Source organism: Eurypyga helias, unplaced genomic scaffold (assembly GCF_000690775.1).
Source record: "Eurypyga helias isolate BGI_N326 unplaced genomic scaffold, ASM69077v1 scaffold13250, whole genome shotgun sequence".
In the NCBI taxonomy this organism is placed as follows: Eukaryota; Metazoa; Chordata; class Aves; order Eurypygiformes; family Eurypygidae; genus Eurypyga; species Eurypyga helias.
The window spans coordinates 10181-29396 of NW_010227815.1; the positions used below are offsets into that span (position 1 = coordinate 10181).

The following is a 19216-nucleotide window of genomic DNA, read 5'->3' on the forward strand; positions in this document are numbered from 1 at the left end:
ACTCAGCAGCTATACATTTTTTTTAAAAAAGGTGAAGGAGTCAGTGGCCTGTCATAAGTAGGCTTGGAAGATTTATTATCCGTACAGACCAAGCAAACAGGAAATTACCCTTTTACTAAGAGTGACCTTAACCAAGGAAAGGCCACTTGAGCTGAAAGATCACTTATATTCACTTGGTTTACTTTATGCTGCCCCAAGCATATTTGCAATTAACCACTAAGCACATACTTAACTATGATGTGTTGTTTAGCCAGCAGGTATTTGCAGCCTCTATGGTTTTTAAAAGGGCCACAGTCTTTTCCTTTCCTTCAAAACCTAGAAAAATTACCCTGAAGTTCATCCTAAAAATTTTACCAACCGACACTGAACTCACCTAATTATTGCAAACAACTCCTTTACTTACATTTACCAAGAACCTTAATGCTTAACAAATTCTATAGACAAAAATGTTACCCACCCCTCGATCTTCAATTCACTACACAATTTCAATATTTTCAAGAAGCATTGGCAGGGGAAGACAATGACCTGCCCAACTGTTACAAAGCCAGTAAGACCAATGGCAAAATGCTGTCTAGCTGGTATTAGTCAAGGAGTAAAAGCCCGTTTATGGTAAGGAGAACCTCTCTCTGCCGACAGCACCTGACAAGCTCTACCACACACAATTACCACATGCCATGTTCAATACAGCTACGTTCCTCACTGGATGTTTGACATGATTACGGTGGTGTTCTTTATTTCAAGCTGCTTTGAAATATCCTCCTTGCAATACCTGTTCTCACAAATCTTTAAAAAGACACCAAGTTATTTTTTGGCCAGTTTAATACAAAAAAAATTGTAAAAAATAGATTAGCAAACCCAAAGTCTTTTTCAAACTCCGCAGTCAGGCTGTTTCTCCATGAGTTGCCTTGTCAGTATCTGATACGAAGAGAGAGATGCCACTCCTATGTGAAAGGCTATTTGCCAGAGGTTCCGTAATCCGTACAAGTAAATGTTGCATAAACAAACGGAGAAGAAGAGTACAAATGTCTTCACCTTCCTTGCCGAGCTGTAGAAGAGGTACAAGTAACACTACAAAAGGACCAGAGCGACAGTGTTAGCATTAAACTACGTACATACAGACAAGAGAGACATCTGGCACATCCGTGCTGCTTGGATGTCCTGACTTTGCAGTGGTCACTAAGAAACTCCAGGCTTCCCTTCAACCCCTATGTCGAAAGGTCCTCCGAGCATAGCTGGAGTGGGGATCTCAACCCAGACCCTACTGGGTAAGCACAGATATCAGAAGACTGTCAGCACAGTCTGCGTCCCTCCCTGGATTAAAAACTGAGCCAGCTTTCAAAAACCACCTGTGATTTTTGCAAGACAAAGGCTCAGAAGCAAGGAAACAGCAAATCCAAATCTGCTTCTGCTGTATCTGTTCCTGGTATAAGCAAAGGACTTCATTCTCTAGACCTGACTTTGTAGAGCAAGCATTTCTGTCAACAGGTTTAGCTGGGGTTTGGGCTCTTTTTCCGTTCAAGAGCAGGTGGAACCCATTTGGTAAGCATGTGTGAGGAGCAACAGCCCTTGTAGGAGAAATCTAAAAACCCCGAGTGCTGGCAGAAGAGTTACTTTTTTAACTGCGGCGGTAACGGATCATGCTTTCTCACTTCAGGTCACAGTTTCCAACTGTGCTGATGACACAAGTAGAGATCAGCATGTGTAAAGCACTCCACACTGGAGCTCAATTTATGCAGAAGCATTTTGTGAAGATGACTGCTAGAGATCAGAAGGATGAGAGAACTCTTCTTTATTTAGCCTCTCTAGCTTCAGGTACTAACTGGAAAAAAAGCAGGACAGAGCCTTTCTTTGTGAGGAATGACTTGCATCAAGTATTTAGATCCAAATTAGTATCTCCATCTTAAAGCTCTGCTATGAGCTTTGAGAAGGCGGAACAACACTACATTTTATCTGTTACGATACAATAAATAGGGTCTCTGTGAGTTGTAACTACCATAGATAAATAGAAGTCTTCAGACAGTGGTCCCCAAACCATTAGCCAAATGCAACAGTACTGAGAAATGAATATACTGTCGGCACGATGTTATTCCTCCTGTCAACCAGTTACTCAACTACTGTAGCTTCCTGCAATGACAGGTAAAAAATTGACGATTTTGCCACCAACACATTGCCTTCAAGTTAAAGGTTTTGGACCACTGGTTTAGGCATTTAAGGAACCTTTGAAGAACCATGCGTTTGGAGCATATGATATTTTCCTCATTCAAACTCTTTTGAGGTCAGAGAAAATACTCCACTGGGGGGTGGGGGGATGAATCTAAGGAAGTCAGGAACCACACCTGTCTCCAGAATTTGATTAGTCTTTCAAGGCAGTCATGCTACAAAAGCCCACCACTAAGCCTACCACTGTCAGAAAGGCATCATGTCTACCCCTTTGAGAAGCAAAACAACTTTGGGCTGACACTGTATTCAACCCAATTTGGCATGTCAAAATGTAAAAGGACTGAAAAGCTTGCAATTGCATTTTGCCAAAGGGCAAAATGTGCCTTTAACTGTATTTGTGCCACTTCACTGGAATACCTCAGTGGAATCACCTAAATAGGATACTATTCCTCTGCTGTTCCTCTGCTTTGCTAAGAATTATTTTACCTCGTATATTATAACATAAAAATAATCAGAAAGCATTTTATTTACAGTTAACATACCTGAAAAACACAGGCTAGAAAAGGTAGAAAAAAAGCTATCACATTTCCAATTCCTTCATGGTCCTCCTGTTTGGATTAAAAGAAGTGACAAACGTCGTCAGCTACAGTTTTTAGCAAGTACAGCTTGATATTTTAGAACACTGTATCGCATCAAGTATGTCTCATCCCAGTTTATGTTGATTGACTGTAACAGCACCAAACAGCAAGATCAGTATCACTGAAGAAGATACCAAGACCTGAGGCTTATGTCACAATTCCTGCTCAATAAAACTGCCACCATACAAGCAGGACCCTTATTTTTAATTATAAATAGTTACACTTAATTTTTAATTATAAATAGTGTATACACTTTCACGTTTGCTTAAAAAGAATTACACAAAATCATCTAGAACAAAATCCAAGAATAGAAAAAAAAATAATCCAGCCAGCCTGGCAAGACTAAAATATTTCTCCAAATTTTCGTCTCCCTAGAAATGGATAAAATGCAACGTGGTGCAATATATAACAAAGCACATGAGGTTTAGCAGGTGAGCAATCAACTGTACATTCCCCAGACAATAAAAAGACCAACCAACACTTCTTATGGGAAGACGAGTGTTCTGCTGAGAAGCAGAACAGCCACCCTTAACCTGGTTACCCAAATAACTCTTCTTCTGAGTTATTTTCAGGTTTCAGTTCAATCAGGGTTACCTGAAATGAATACTCAGCTAGGTGAACTCCTCGAATGAGATTCAAAGCTCCACACATGATGTTCAGAACAAGCGACAGAATCCCCAGGGGAGTCACACGCTGCATTCTGTAAGTAGGGACTTAAAAAAAAAAAAGGCATTAGTGCAAGTTTGCACTATTACTTTGAACCTTTTATGTTAAAAACAACTCAAATAGGCTTACACAGGTTTGAAATATTTTCAAAACTTTTCACACTTGCTCCAGAGAAGACCAATTATGAACAGAAAAACCTTTTTTTGGGGGTGCCTTACACTGTTCAGTTCTTCAGACATCTAGCAATCAGCAAGAGCTCTGGAGCATTTTTTAAACAAATTAAGCAATAGAATTTGTTTCTGAGCTTTGGCATTTATGTCTTCTTTCATGCTGCACGTAGCTATTTTTCAACTGTTCATTACAGTAGATTAGCATACTTAACACCCTTCACAGGTGAGTAGAAAAACTAGGTGCTTTAAGTAACCAAAGGTCTGGGAAAGAACTTAGGTTTCTGACACCCATAAAGGAAGACAGCAATTCACCTCTTCCTCTACTGGTATTTATGTATTTCTTGCTACTGGCAGTTTGAGGGTTCAGTCTGGTATACAGCAATTTCATTTCACCTGCACAGTTTCCACCCAGCATTTGCTGCCCTGATCAAGCAGTTCCTGGAATACAGCTGCAGGAGCTAAGGACTCTGCTGCTAGAGTAGTTGTTGTAGGGAGCTGTCAGGATGAATCGACCCAGTCACAGCAGGGAAACATCTATCACAGGACTGCTGCTGTTACCTCCGGGCCTCTCAGACTGACAAAACCATCATGGTCAAAACTGGCAGCTAGGAATTAAACCAGCTTTTGACCCACATTTTACAGTGCATTACGACTCCTTTCCTCCCAGCCAGACAATGTTTCGCAGGTAGTGAATTATCTGTCTCCTTCCTTGCCAACCTTCTCACTACTACTTAACATCCACCCCCCCAAATAGTATTTCTTCAAGATGATCTAATTGATGCCTATCTAATTAAGGTCAAAGCAGTTATTATAAATGCATATTTAACTTTGGAATCTGCCGCTTCTAATTCAGGGGTTTGGTTGTCCAAAAGCTCAGCTGGTGTTTTTCCCCAGCTATGCCAGCTAGCCCTACAGCAGAGAGCACACCTAGATACTCACCTACATTTCATCCCTGCCCTCGGAGCACCACAAGTAGAACACCATCAGCATAACAATAAGAAGGGCAATTTGCAGCTCAGATACCAAACCCAGATCCTCCCTCCTGCACCAACATCCATAAGACACAGGAGAGAATGAACGAGCCTTCAAGAAGTCTCTCCTGCTCTTTGGATCTTCTGCCTCCTGCCCAGATGCAGCCAGCTCCTGACTACTGCAGCTAACTAAGGAACAGAGCACACATCATCTCTGCTTGGTTTCAGTGACAGATGAAACACTGGAACAGCTTAAATATCGCAGTACTGCATGTTTTAAGATAGGAAAAAACTTAACGTCTTCTCCTTCAAGAGATATTTTGGTAGATGGATGTAAAAAAGTTGTTGTCAAATTAATACAGAGCTATAAAGTATCTTTTGTAAGTGACTATGTAATTAATTTGTCTGGCATGCATTCATACTCCCGTAATTTCATCTCCAAAGCAGCTGCAAAAGGAACTGCATTAATCCCATTGGATGTATGTCACATTATGTAGCATTACTGTGTATTATCACCATACACACGTTCCTGTACATAAATGGGGAAGTAGCCCTACCAGCCAAAGGCAATTTTACATCTTTGCTACACGGTGAAATTTAAGGTCCAAACAACGCGCTGAAGAGAAGCTGTACCAGCATGTTTGTTCATTCACTGAGTACTCAGTTTCCTATTATTTTTTATAAATTAAATAATGTTGCAGCTATGTATCTCTCTCTCTCAAGGAAATCTCCTAATAAAGGCTATTGTTTCTTCTTCCTCAGTTTCTAAGGTGTACCTCAGAGGCACACTGTCCCTCAAACAACGCAAAATTATCCAGCACAAGTGTCATTCATGGTACAGGATCTTCCAAACTGTACATGCCAAGAGCTCCCAGTCCCCAGGGAAGAACCACACAAGTCCTAATATACTGCTTCTGCAGCACGGAGTATTATCTAAAAGCCACTTTTTTTTTGGTCCAGTACAAAGAAATCATAAAGATAAAAAGAATTGCCATCACAAATGCACGGGAGATCACGAGATTACAACATCCAGCTGCTCAGGGTTCAGTTCCTGTGAAAACTGAGCTTTAAATTGTTAGTTGTGGAGCTTTCTGTTCTATCATCCTGAGGTTTAATTCACAAACTGAAATTGTACAGAACAAGTGAGATGGGTACTGATAGGGAGAAATTACTACACTTCTTGTGTGAATGAAATCTTATTTTTATAAATAGAATTTCATACTAGAATTTCTTATTACATTAAATAAAGGGAAAAAGAGAGTACAAGCACTCTTAGTCCAAGACAGCCCTACTTTGCACAAGCACAATTAAATGCTATTTGGATTTCAAACTGATTTGACTCTTTAAGTAGAAAGATTGTGCACTTCAGAGTAAAAGAACCACACAAGATATTCTGTGGATTATCTAGCATCCAGGGGAAATGTCTCTGCAGGTTTGAACATGTACAGAACATGTGAAAACACCCTGACACAATGAAGAAATTGAAACTTCTGCCTATAAAAGATTCTGTGAGCAGAGGCCTCTGGCTATGCAACTGCAGACTGACATGAATGCCTGCACCATGCTCCATTCTCCCTCTTCACGGCAGAGCACAACAAGGATTTGACAATGAGTCACAAACTCAAAGCTCCAGATAAAGACGGCACTAGGAGTGAAAAATGAAATCAGACTCAAACATTTTAAAATAAAATACAAGCAGACAAAAGACAGATGTGAGACATCTTCAAAAAACACTTTAAAAAGGACTCTGAAGGACTCCCTGCGTGCCTACAAAACACGAAGAACATTCATGAGGAGAGCACAATGCTGCATAATTTAACAGCTTGCTTACTAGAGGAATAGCACAAGTTCTCCTGCTTCACAGAGCCAGTTCTGATGTGCAAACTCTCCCTCTTCACTGAAAACTTACACTTCACATTTCTCCTGCATACATGCCCCGCTGCCCTCCACAGCTTTATCAGCTGTGCCCATATCAAGACACAAGGTGAGGCTTTTGCAACAACAGCGGAGGGTGTGTAGCTGTTGATCAAGGGTACCACCCTAGTGCCTTTCTAGCAAGAACTGGGCTAGGCTTAGTTAAGAAGGAGGAACAAACAGAAGAATGAATGAAAGAAAAAAAGAAAAGGCAAAGAAAAAAAGCTGTTGTTGCCATATATACCAACAAGGACTAAACTGCCCCAACTTCTCAGACTCCTTTCACACTAAAATGAAGAGCCAGGGGCTGTGATCACACAGCTCAAAAGAAGACAGGAACCAGCTACACCCACGTAAGGAGACTGATGTTTTGATCAATCCTTTGATTGATCTTTCACTAAAGAATGTAGAGACAATTAAATTCTGCTCTCCTGCAACTATAACACTTCAGTGTATGCCCCTGTACAGCTGAGCCATAAGATAAGTAACATTAATTTGGGAACAACACTATCCACACAGCTAAACTTAGAGCAGCAGAGTGGGATTCAGCTGGTAAGTAACGATGAGCAGAGAGAGACATAAGCCAGGAAAGCTGACTCCAGCTGAGGGAAACAGATGATCATAAACATGATCCTTAAAATAAAGGAACAATCTGTAGGAGTATTTGGGTTAGACCAGAGAGAACAGCCTGAAATACAAAGCCAGATGGGAAGTAAAAGAAAGCAATTAAGAATATAGAAGGACTGAAAATCTATTTCTGATCTGTGGACACAGACTAGCTTGCAAATGTTTACTGCCACTGAAACTGTTCCCACTAGTGTGAGGAATTTCTAAACCCTGTCACATCATGAAAATATTTAACCTGCAAGCACAGTTTTGAGGAGTACTCACAAATCTGACTGGCAAATAAAGTGTTTTCAATTCTGTTTTTAGTTCCTCCTGGCCACTGCCCCTCTGTATTTTAACTTAAAATACCTACGTCAAATTAGATTACAGCTCATCTATCAGAAACAATTAGACTGAGCAACTGAAACTTAACTTTATTAGTGTTTCATAAGCCAAAACCAACAAAAACAGAGGAAATACAAGCTCATGACACCCCAGCTGCATTTAAACCAGCATGCTAATAGGATTAAAACAGAGACCTGTTTTAGCGATGGACTTGGCAGCATTAAGTTTATGGTTGGACTTGATTTTAATGGTCTTTTCCAACCTAAATGATTCTATGATGACCTATGAACATAGGCAGGACTTTGACTATGCAACTGAAACACAAGTAAGAAGATACCTATTTTAAAATAGAGGTTAGTACTTCTAAAAGCAGGTAAAATGTCAGTATTCATTACAAAAGGTCCCTTGTCAGGTCTCTATTTGTTGTTTATACAGATACACACATCCTCTTTCAGAATTTTAGTCAAATGCATTAAATTTCAAAGAATAAGGAAAAGGAAGAAAGCAGAGAAGGGAGAGCAACCCCAGACAGACAGTCTGGGAATCAAGGTTTTACTCTCAGCCCATATTCTTCTCACCCTTTCTTTCCTCAAGGCTGCATCAACTCATTCAGACTGTAATTCCATATCTTCTACTGAAGTCTGCAACACGCGATGACTTAGCTGCATTTCTTTTGTCACAGAAAATTTAACCAACGACTACTTTAAAAGTAGGAGAATTTACCATGGAAAATGTCAAGCCCAGTTACAACCAATTGTCCATGAACAGAAGCTGATCTAGGGCTGGAAAAAAAGACACTACCACAAGTCCTTAAAGGCTCTGATGCATACCTGCTACAATCTAAAGACCATATGTTGTTTACTATGACAGAAAAGCAGTCTTGTTCTCTGGGGTCTCAAGCACATGGCCTATATATTTTGCAGTCCAAAAGGAACCACTGCTGTTACACAGTTTCCTGTCGTTTGCCAAGTTAGGTTCAGGCAGCCTTCTGTCACCTGCGCGTAGGAGTAACTTACCAACCTCCACATGAACGCCTGCATGCCCCCCATTAGTCACCCCGTTCATCAGCTCTGCATCCTCCAGTTTCAGCTGAACCGGGGGCTGGAACTTCAGCTCCTCCTCAATCTTCTCCCAGTTGGCCTTCGTTTGAGTGCCACTTGCACGGTTAAAATGGCATTTCACTTTCTGAATAATGTTATCTGAAACAATATAAAAACAGGCTTCAGTTAGCTCTGCAACAATGAAGTGCTTTAGGTAATTATTAATTACATCATGCCATTATTTTTTTGATTGTTTTTCATTTCTTCCTCCATTTCTTTTATTATTAGTTTCAGGTATAAAATTCCATCGCTTGTTAGGGAACAAAAATGTCCCTCCTAGGTATTTTATATCACGCCCATTCCCTTCTGGATACTTTCAGTCTCAACATCCTGCCTGTCAGTGGACTGGCTTTCACATTCCAGTGTAGATGTTAGCACATATTCTAAACTACCCATGAACTGCCATGAGAAGCAACTCCACGCTATGTCTTAACAATGTCAAGGATTAGTTTTTTCCCAGTACAGAGGTAAATTAATTCAATCTGTATTTGAGTGATGAAGCATCTCTGACTGGCAGAGGCCACAGTACCACCCTGCTTCAACTCTTTAAACTGAATACCATTGGCAAGCAAATCCCTTGCCATAGATGCAGCCACTGCCTTGACAAGAGCTGCACTGAGACTAAGCAGAGAATTGCTCCGAGTACGAACTGTTTACACCTCCAGAGCTGAAGTGAGGAAACCCTTCTTCACTGTATGGGTGACAGAGCACTGAACAGGCTGCCCAGAGAGGGGGGGGAGACTTTCCAAAGCCCCCGGACTGGTTCCTGTGTGATCTGCTCTAGGGGATCCTGCTGTGGCAGGGGGTTGGACTAGATGATCTCTAGAGGTCCCTTCCAACCCCTACCACCCTGTGAAGTACCTCACTATGGATATTGTTACTTCCTATTTAAGTGTGCAAAGATACCAGCAAATTCCAGCTATTTCAAATGCTTAGGGAAATAAAACGCAGAAATATTTATTTTGCTAAGATATCGTATAAGGAACAATCCATATCCTTAAGATATTGTTACGCTAGAAAACTTGCACAGTTTGACCACAGCTACTGCTGGATACAATACCTACGTAATAGCTTAAGCACGAGGTTTGTGACCACGCAGGAGGACTTTATGTTGTGCTGTAATACACAGTGCCATAAGCATTCCTGAGTGAAAAGTCCTGGATTTTACCTTAAGTCAGCCTGCTACAATTGTAGCTAGCAGACAAAAAGCTAAGATCTCAGGCCACAAGTGCATCTTAGAACCAAACACTGGAGGGGTAGGGGAGGGGAATCAAATAATCAAATCATACAGGAACATTAGGGGGACTAAATAACTAAAATACACTATAATAGTAAAAATAAACCTTAAAAAAAATTTTTTTTTTCTTTAAAAAGAGCCTTATGCAATTGAAAGAGGCTAGAAATTCCCAAATTCCTACTCAAGTTAAAAAAAAGGAGTAATTTGGATCTCAGTATAAAATGACATCATGCCTGGAACAAGCCCTGCAAGGAATCCACCCAAAATACAAGATGGTTGTGCAACATGCTCACCTTGTGGATTTCTCAATCTTTTAAGCACGAGCTTAACACCATTAACGAAACCTGGAAGAAGTGTGCTAACCCACTGCAGTATCTTATCCTTTCCCAGGAAAAGGTTTCTCACTGCAAGGGAATTGTGTTTTTCAAAGGTGCGAGATTCAGTAGAGCAGCTGCTACTTGGCAAGAAAATCCTTTAGATCAGGTTAAAAAAGAAATGCTAGGCATGATTATGAAGTGTTGTGTGAATCTAAGTCATGCCAGACATAAAGCTGCCCATAATAATCTATTGTCTCCCTTTTTTCCTGTACCCATCTGTCTCTACTTGTCAGATTGCTTTTAATTAAGTTAGAAAAGGTTTGAGATGTGGATTTGTTTTTCTTCTGTGCTTGTTTATTAATCACCACAGCTTTTTGTTTATCTATTAAAGGGGCAAACCCAACAATCTAACAGTTGAAGGCTGTTACAAGATCTCCCCCTCCTCCTACGTACGTATGCAAAGGCACACACAGAGATTCATTTTTACGGTCAGGCTTTGGCCAGGAGTTGTTTAACATCATAAATGTAGCAGACACAGTATTCTTACTATTAGAGAACAAAGTTACAAACCAAATTCAATAAAGGCATATGGTCTGGAAGCCAAACTGACAGTTGTTGTATCGTAGGAAGCAGCAAATTCCCACTGAAGCTCTTCTAGGAAGCAAAACGCCATGATGGTTGAGTAATTGCTGGAACAGATTGCCATGCAGGCAATATCCCCAGAAGAAAGAAAACTGAAATAGAAAAGAAAAAAAAGAAATAAAATGTAACATCAACAGAAAAAGGTGAAAGAGTCATGCTGAACATGAGCAGTAAACTGTGCTTTCTGTCAAAACAAAGTGTACAGACTGCACTGAAAGAGCAGACTGCAAAAAACATTGTTCACTGCTGTAATAGCCCTGCAGACCCAGTAGGTCCAACCCTTACTCTTAACTCAGTATGCCTCAGCATACCTACAATCACAATACAGATTTTAGTAAATTGCTACATCAGTATAAACTGAGGACATTGTTTTCTTATTAACATGATTTAAAGCCAAACTAGGAAAAGAGATGGCCAGAAAACATCACAGGCAAGAAGGTTTTGCAAGAAAACACAGTGGCTTCCCACAAACAAAAGTAAAAACAAGCCAGTGTGTTCACAGGAAGCAAGCAGATGTACTCCTTGCTCCCCTTGAATACCACAACTTCCTATTAACAGCAAGAGACATTTGTTAACTTGCACAAACCAAGATATTCAAACACTGTTATTGCTAACTCATCTGGAGCAAATAAAGATCAGTTTGTATCGGAAACAGCACAGTAAAAATTCTACACCAGGAGGGGTCCCTCTACACTGAAGCCATATTTATGCAGAAATTTCCACTTACAGATTGCCCCAAAACCTTCTAGGAAACTTAACAGGGGATTCATCTGCCCAAAACCTAGGTGTGTACTGTGAGAAACCACTCTCACCTAGGCTTCATTAAGATGGGAGTCAGGGCACCTAGTTCAGATGTCAGCACTCAAAGTAGACAGCTAAACTTCCACAACTCCCACCACGATTACATATTTGTAGCTATGAAAATTTCCCTTACAGGTTAGCCATCTGTCAGCAGTAATTCTATGGATCATAGAATCACAGAATGGTTTGGATTGGAAGGGACCTTAAAGGTCATCCAGTCCCATCTCCCTGAGACCCTCCACTAGATCAGGTTGCTCAAAGCCTTTCAGTATAAAACCACAGTTTTGAAGCTGAACAGCTTCCCTCTGTATTTTCTCTCTTTTCTACTAATCACATATTTCCTCCTTCTCATACAGAAATACTCGTGGCTTGTATTTTGTTCTATTTTTATTCATTCATGATAGCACATAGTTGGGATTTATGGTTTTGATTAGCTGTGTGACAGCATAGTTACAGGGGGTAGGTTCCCTAAATCTGTTTCGTGCCCAGCTCACAGCTGAGGCTCAACACCAGGCCTGTGTAAAACTACCTTTTCCAGGCTGTCAATAATTTATAGCCTTTCTGCCACGTCTCCGTTTGCACTCTTCTCATTTCAGAGCCAGATGCACAGCTACTTCTGTAGCAACTACAGAAGACTGAAAGCAGAACTTGTTAGCTTTAAAGGGCACAAGTGCACTTTGACGGAAAAGGAAGTAAAATGCTAATCTCTGCTTTTCCAGCTGATTGAGTGTAAGCTCATGTATCTTCTTTCTCCAACCCCTCTCCCAAAAAGAGATACTTAGCTTTAGCTCAGGGGCACTTCAAGTTTTCTTACATTTGCTAATCAGAAATGCAATCACAAGCTAAAACACATTTTTAGAACTAAGCTAAAATCAATAGTAAATGAAAATTCTCATCTCCAAATAAAACACTAACTTCTTACAATAAAAAGCAGCAGATCCGTCTCCAATAAATAAAAGCAAGGATTTATAATTTCTCCACACTGGCTGTTATCAGTATGCTTCAGGCCTCCTCAATAGACACCCATCAGTCAGAGCTGCTAGAGACCGAAACCCTGCTGGTATTCAGAAAATGGAGTGGGCAGCACATAGGAAGGAATCAGGGCAGTTCTGTGCAAGCCGGAATCAGAGCTGTACAGGCCTGAGAGAAGGCATCAGCAAGCCTCGACAGTCACTGCAGAAAAGGGTTTGGGGTTTAGACTAAACTAAGTAATTCCTAGGCACTAGGATGCCCTCTCAGAAGGTGTCTGTAGAAGTCCAAGATACTCTATCTGTTAACAGTATCAAGAACTGACCATCGAGCATAAAGTATTTGCTACAAAAAATTAAAATTAAAATAAGCAATTCCTAACATAGAATCACCACAGAATGGTTTGGGCTGGAAGGGACCTCAAAAAACACCTAGTTCCAAACCCCTTACCATGGGCAGGGACTCCTTCCACTAGAAGAGGTTGCTTTAAGCCTCATCCAGCCTGGCCTTGAACACTTCCAGGGATGGGGCATCCACAACTTCTCTGGGCAACCTGTCCCAGTGCTTCACCCCCCTCTCCGGGAAGAACTTCTTCCTGATATCCAATCTAACCCTCCCCACTTTCAATTTAAACCTGTTACCCCTTGTCCTGTCACTACAGTAAAAAGTCCCCTCCCAGCTTTCTTGTAGCCCCTTCAAGTACTGGAAGGTCCTGTAAGGTCCCCCCGGAGCCTTCCCTCCTCCAGGCTGAACAAGCCCAACTCTCCCAGCCTGTCCCCATGGCGGAGCGGCTCCAGCCCTCGGAGCATCTTCGTGGCCTCCTTTGGACTCACTCCAACACTTCCATATCTACCTGCTGTTGATGGCCCCAGAGTTGGATGCAGAACTGCAGGGGGAAATGTCCCCAGAGCAGAGGGGCAGAATCCCCTCCCTCGACCTGCTGGCCACACTTCTCCTGATACAGCCCAGGATACGGTTGGCTTTCTGGGCTGCCAGGGCACACTGCCGGCTCATGCCCAGCTTTTCATCCCCCAGTACCCCCAAGTCCTTCTCCTCAGGGCTGCTCTCCAGATATTACATCAAGCCAACATACACTTACTAAAGTGAGTAGGAGCTGTGGCTGTGGTGCTGAGAAATAAGATTACAAAATATTGCTTGGAGGCCATGCATGGGGGGATTTCAGATTGGAGTTAGGCACTGTAGAATATACCTGACGTTCAACTAATGCCCAGGACAATCATTTCAAAAACTTAAAGTCAAAACCAACCAAACAAAAGCAGGGACTTACTGTATGCTAAGGTCACGTCCTTTTGCTGTGCCTCGACTTGGATACTGCGCCAGAATTGAGGATAACGCCTTTAATCTCTTTCTGCATTCCAGAAAGTCCTGGTTGAAATGAAAATCTGTGGAGGCTGAGAGGGGAAGTCCATCCCTCACCCGCACCACACAAGCAAAGAAGATCATGGACATTCTCCACTGGAGTACTCATGAGGACAACCTGAAAATGAAATACTAAGTTAGGTCAATGGCACATTACGATATTAGTTACTTACAATCCAACATGCTAGACAGAAATATGTCAAGGTAGAAGTTTATTCACCACTGCCTTTCAGTGCAGGTACTGTTCAGTAGTAATCAAACTTTTCTCAAAGGCTTTGTCTGCTTTTTGCCTCTCTTACATGAAAAGGTGAGGCAGGGAATTTGACAGGAGAATTATCTACCTGAAAAATATCCTTGTTTTCCCTCCTTTTGTTTTACCTCAAGCATCAGAAATGCCAAGTCTAGCTCTTAAAGGTAATTATAGAACCTGGCTAACTCACACTGACAGGCTGCATCTTCACTAGTGTGGCAAATAGTTGCACTGGAGTTGCAGTTATCTGATCTTCTAGTCTAACATACAAATACAGAAGTTAAGTTTTAGGCTACAGCCTGTCAGGCTCTTTTTACAGAATCAACTAGGACCAAACACAGAATAGAAGCTGCCCTCCCTTGACTTCTTACTCTAACAGTCTCCCATGAAAAGCCTTTATTGGGATTTACCTGGTATGTTCAGAACACACAAGAGATCTGTCCTTCAGACATACCATGAGTATTCAGTCCAAGATGACAGAAGACTAATGCAGCAGCTCACATTATCTCTGAAAGATAGACACAATGAACATTTTAGAAAACTAACCAATGACCTATATGTATATACATCTTCACAGTGTAGTCTCCTGTGCAGTGGGTAAACATATCCTAGCAGTTATTTTACCTAAAGGAAAACAAACAACTCATTTTCCTATCCAATATATCAATTCCTAGGTGCAATCAAAGATGCTACGAAAGGATATGCAAAATATTTCTGATGTCCCAATTGGTTACCCTAGCTTCCTGTAAAAGAGCAGCTCGGGATCAGACAACTTTAAATAATTATCATGAACAAGTCAAGGAAAAAAAAAAAAGGAAAAGAAAAAAAAAAAGAGGCAGGCGTTTACTCTGCTTCAGGCAAACTATATAAATGAAGGACTGGGGAGGGGGAAATCACACTGAATTCAAACCTTTGATAGAGGGGTGACTGTTTTAAACAGCCCTGTATCAAACAATTCATTACGAAGCTCAAAGTTTCTTTGACGTGTCTCATCACCAAGTGTTTTTCTTGTCTAAGGTAAGAGAGCAAAGCCTCTCCTAGTTAAGGCATTCATAAACTCCCTCGCCTGTAGAGCTGCTCTAATGTCTAATAAGCGCCGAGTCCTTAATCCACAAGAGGCACTAAGAGGGTCTTGTTTCTGCTCCACAGGAATCATTTCCACATAACCTGTAAGAACTATCCCTCTGTCAAAGGTGGCTGCAATCTGCCAGCATATTAAAGCAACTAACAATTGTCAGAGGAATTGACAGAAAGCATAATTGCACATAGCATGCTTCCTTAGAAAAGGAAATGGAAACTACAGAAGATTGCACATCACTGGAAAAGTGGTATTCTGAGCTTACAAAATAGATTAAAGAAGAATTAGATGTTAATTTCTTTTCACTATCCCTCTCACAGTTCTTCTCCAATAGTAATTTGAGTTGTAAAATCAAACTAAGCTCACTAACTTCATTTCAGCATGCATCAAGAAGAATTTCAACAATAATCAAGATTATTATATGGCAACTTGAAACATTATATCGATCTTCAATGTGTTATGCTGGTAGCCATGAAAGAAACAGTGCAGAAAACTGCTGAAACTTTTATGTCAAAGTGAAGTGAAAACAAAAAAGAAAATTGCCAACTTGGAAATATTAACTTCAACACAGCCAACTTTTAAGTACGGTTGCTCAGAACAGCACAGTTTTATGGTCAATGGCTGGTAATGCCAACGAAGTCTAACTCCAAAATATCCCACTTGACAGAGACAGCAGAGGCAATACATTGAATGCTCTGATTTTCCTTTCAGAAACAGAAGATGACCAGGAAAATGGAAAGGCACCAAACTAAAAAAACCAAGACATTTTCTAAAATATATCTAGCCTATGGAATGACTCAGCTCACTATGCCACTGTATATATTCATCACTATTCATCACATAGCATCACCTATGGTCAACCAACTGTCCATATGAAGGTATCCAGCTTTCCAAGGCATACAAACAGTTGTGCTTCAGGGCATAAGGTTTTCACTAAACATCAGCATCCCCAACAGAAGGAGAGGTTGGTGCAGTGACTCTAACCTTAGCAGAGAGCAGGTGAGCACAACCTCAGGGCACAACAACTGGAAACGCATTCACTCCCATTTACACAGTCTAAAGGGACGTTTGTGTAGATAACACCCTTCTCCCCAACACAGCAAAAATGTGTGAGATTTGAGAACAGGACCTGTAAAGACTTCTGAGGAGTTAAAACATATATACATGTACACTTTTTTTTCCATAATTCAGGGGTTTATTTCAAATGTGGCACAGACTTAGCTAAAAGAGGTGAGAGCCAACATCACCTCACAGAAGGCGGCAAAGCCTAAAAATAAATTTATGCAACTGGTTCACCTGTCCTTCTCTGTAACTCTTATCACCAACCACCTAACACTCAAACACATCTAGCCCTCTTTCTCCACACTCCCCCAGGCCACCTATGCCGGCACTGCACCTCAGTGAGGCTTTGGGTTTTCTTTTCCCTTTTTCACAAGCCTCGCATTACTCACATATCAGGAAGTGTTATGCGTCCATGGCAAATAACAGTAACTAATGTCACTTCCCTTAAAAGTTTAATTACTTGCAAGCCAATTTTGCCATGTCACCTCTAAGTGAACACATACTATCACAACTCATTGGACTGATCAAAGTGTGCACATAACCAAGCAAATCTATGATCTTGCTATTTCAAGATCATAGGACCTTGGAGGAGGACCTACCCTTTCCTCCTCCAGCCTTCTTCTATTTGCATATGATTAGCAGCCCAAAGTATCTGCAACTGACTTTACGTGGCAGGCCTTTGAACTCGACTCCGGAGCTTGGACAACGCACTTGTGTCTTTTGATTAGGCAGATATCAAACCTCGTAGTATTCAGAATTAGTAACAGCTATTTTACTGGCACAAAGCAGGCAAAACTTGGAGAAATTATCTAAGTGACTATTTCAGAAGAATAAGTTACAACTTCTGACTGAAGTAAACAAAGCCTGGTGTTTTTATTATTTGAAGCACCTGTACATCCAACCCTTCAGAAGAAAACTCTTTAGTGTACGACTCACATAAAACTGGTAAATACGTACTATTCCTAACAAATGACTCTTCAGGGAATTCCCACAGCTGACATCCAAGAGGTTGTCTGAAAGGCAGTTCCTCCATCCCTCGTTTCCCAAGCAGCGGCCAACTCTCCCCGCTGCCTAGGCAGGGATTATTAAGGCAGCCTTAATCAGACCTCTAACACTTTACTACACTGTTACGCAAGTTCCTTCATGTAAGAAGATTAGAGCCAATTCACAAGCACCACATTCCTCCAAACGCTAGACAAACTCCTACCTTACTGTCTGTAATTAGAAAACAATCTACTCAAAAGGCTATGAAAGCAAATGCAAACCAGTATGTAGTTCATGGAGAGAATTCTTTTAAAAGCACTGTTCTTAAAGAAGTTATTTTATCTGACCATCAAAAGCAGGAGTTTTGTTCTAAGAATGGCATAATGCTACCAGGATCTCTCAAGCACTCATCTTCTCTCCCTTTTCAGAGCCACATTTCCCTTCTTTCTAGAGGAGACACATGGGACAGTTCCAACAAAACATCCAACGACCTTGTCAAGTTCTGATCTTCCTACTGAAGGAAGAGTAGAAAGCTTTAGTGACTGTTACCACAGTCCAGGAGGCTCCTGAAGCAGTCTGTGAAGTTTTATGGACACGTGATAGCTTGATATGTTATCATAACTACTGGACCTAATGCATCTTTCCTCAGGCGGGTAAACTTCAGCAGGGTCACAAACAGATAGAGGTGGGATGCCAGAATACAAGAGATTCAGGTTGACTCAGTCAAACACAAAACATTTAATAATGCTGCAGCTGAAGTGCTGGTTTCAGTCTCAACCAACAGGAAAAGGTATTGAGACATGGTTTATGAAGGAGAGCTACTACTTCTCTGCAGGATCACAGGGAGATTTTATCCTCTTCTCACACAGATAAAAAGGCACATCTGAAATGCTGTTAAATTATTTGTCTTCTAAGATTGCAGTAACTGTATCCATCTGCTTCCTCTCAACTGCTCTCTCTCGATGCTCACAGCAGTGCTGACCAAGCTCCTGATATCACAGACCTACAGCGCAACAAGAGCCACTCTCCAGCTGTAGCAGTGAATAAACACAGTTTGAAAGCATGATGCTATCCCAACTTCCGAAACAGGATTTGTGGATATCAAGAGCTTACAGGCTCCTATAAACCCTACAGGCTTTATTCTTAGGCCCAAAGGGTAGCATGTGGAAAACCCTCGCTACCACAAATCTCTCTACACACACTCATGAATTACCACAAATAACGCGTGTTACACAAAATTCAAACCCCAACATTCAGATCACCCATCAACCGCACTGCCTCCATGGAAAGTCCTCCTGGCCCTTGCCCAAACCACACCCTAACAACTCTGTAAGGCTCTGAAGCTTTCCCTCTACATCTACCCCTCAGAAACATCAGCCACCTTATCTGCTCCCAAACACACACCCACTCCCACCAACATGTATCCTCCTAAGAGCCCACCAGCTCATGCCCATACCTTCACCAGCCCAAATAACGACCCTTCCCATGCCCATCCTGTTACACTCACCATATTAAACATGCCTAATCCCTATTCACCTCTTCTCCCCAACATTGTGTCCCCAAACCCCCAAAAGCACCCACTTCCTCAGACCCTTCAATAAACCCAGACACCCTGAAAGCCACTCCCCTTACCAGGGCACTCTTTCGTAGCAAAGACTTCCCATACACTGCTCAAGCACCCAGACACCCCAAAAGCTTACTCCCATTCCACAGGTCCCAAATCCTCACGTTATCCCCGCTCCCTTCAACACATCCCCAACCCAAGCCCTCCTCAGAGTCCCAAGTCCTCCTCCCTACACCCCTCGAGCACTCCAGGGACACCGCAAATCCCACACCCATACGCCAGGATCCTCACCCCAACACACACATCACCTGCTCACTCCCAGCCCATACCCCAAGACCCCAATTCCCCTCGTCGCCTCCCCA

General features: G+C 41.6%; 1 protein-coding gene across 1 annotated transcript; it reads right to left on the reverse strand.

The window, feature by feature from the left end:
• Window positions 1-810: 810 nt before the first annotated feature.
• SEC22C (SEC22 vesicle trafficking protein homolog C (S. cerevisiae)) lies at window positions 811-16987 on the reverse strand. Its single transcript, XM_010157635.1, has 8 exons — window positions 16906-16987; window positions 14577-14674; window positions 13825-14034; window positions 10695-10858; window positions 8487-8669; window positions 3393-3511; window positions 2703-2768; window positions 811-1068 (listed from the first exon to the last, which is right to left on the reverse strand). Exons 3-8 carry the CDS (start codon window positions 14004-14006, stop codon window positions 868-870), a joined length of 915 nt encoding a protein of 304 aa, XP_010155937.1. The 5' UTR covers window positions 14007-14034; window positions 14577-14674; window positions 16906-16987; the 3' UTR covers window positions 811-867.
• Between the last annotated feature and the right edge of the window lie 2229 nt (window positions 16988-19216).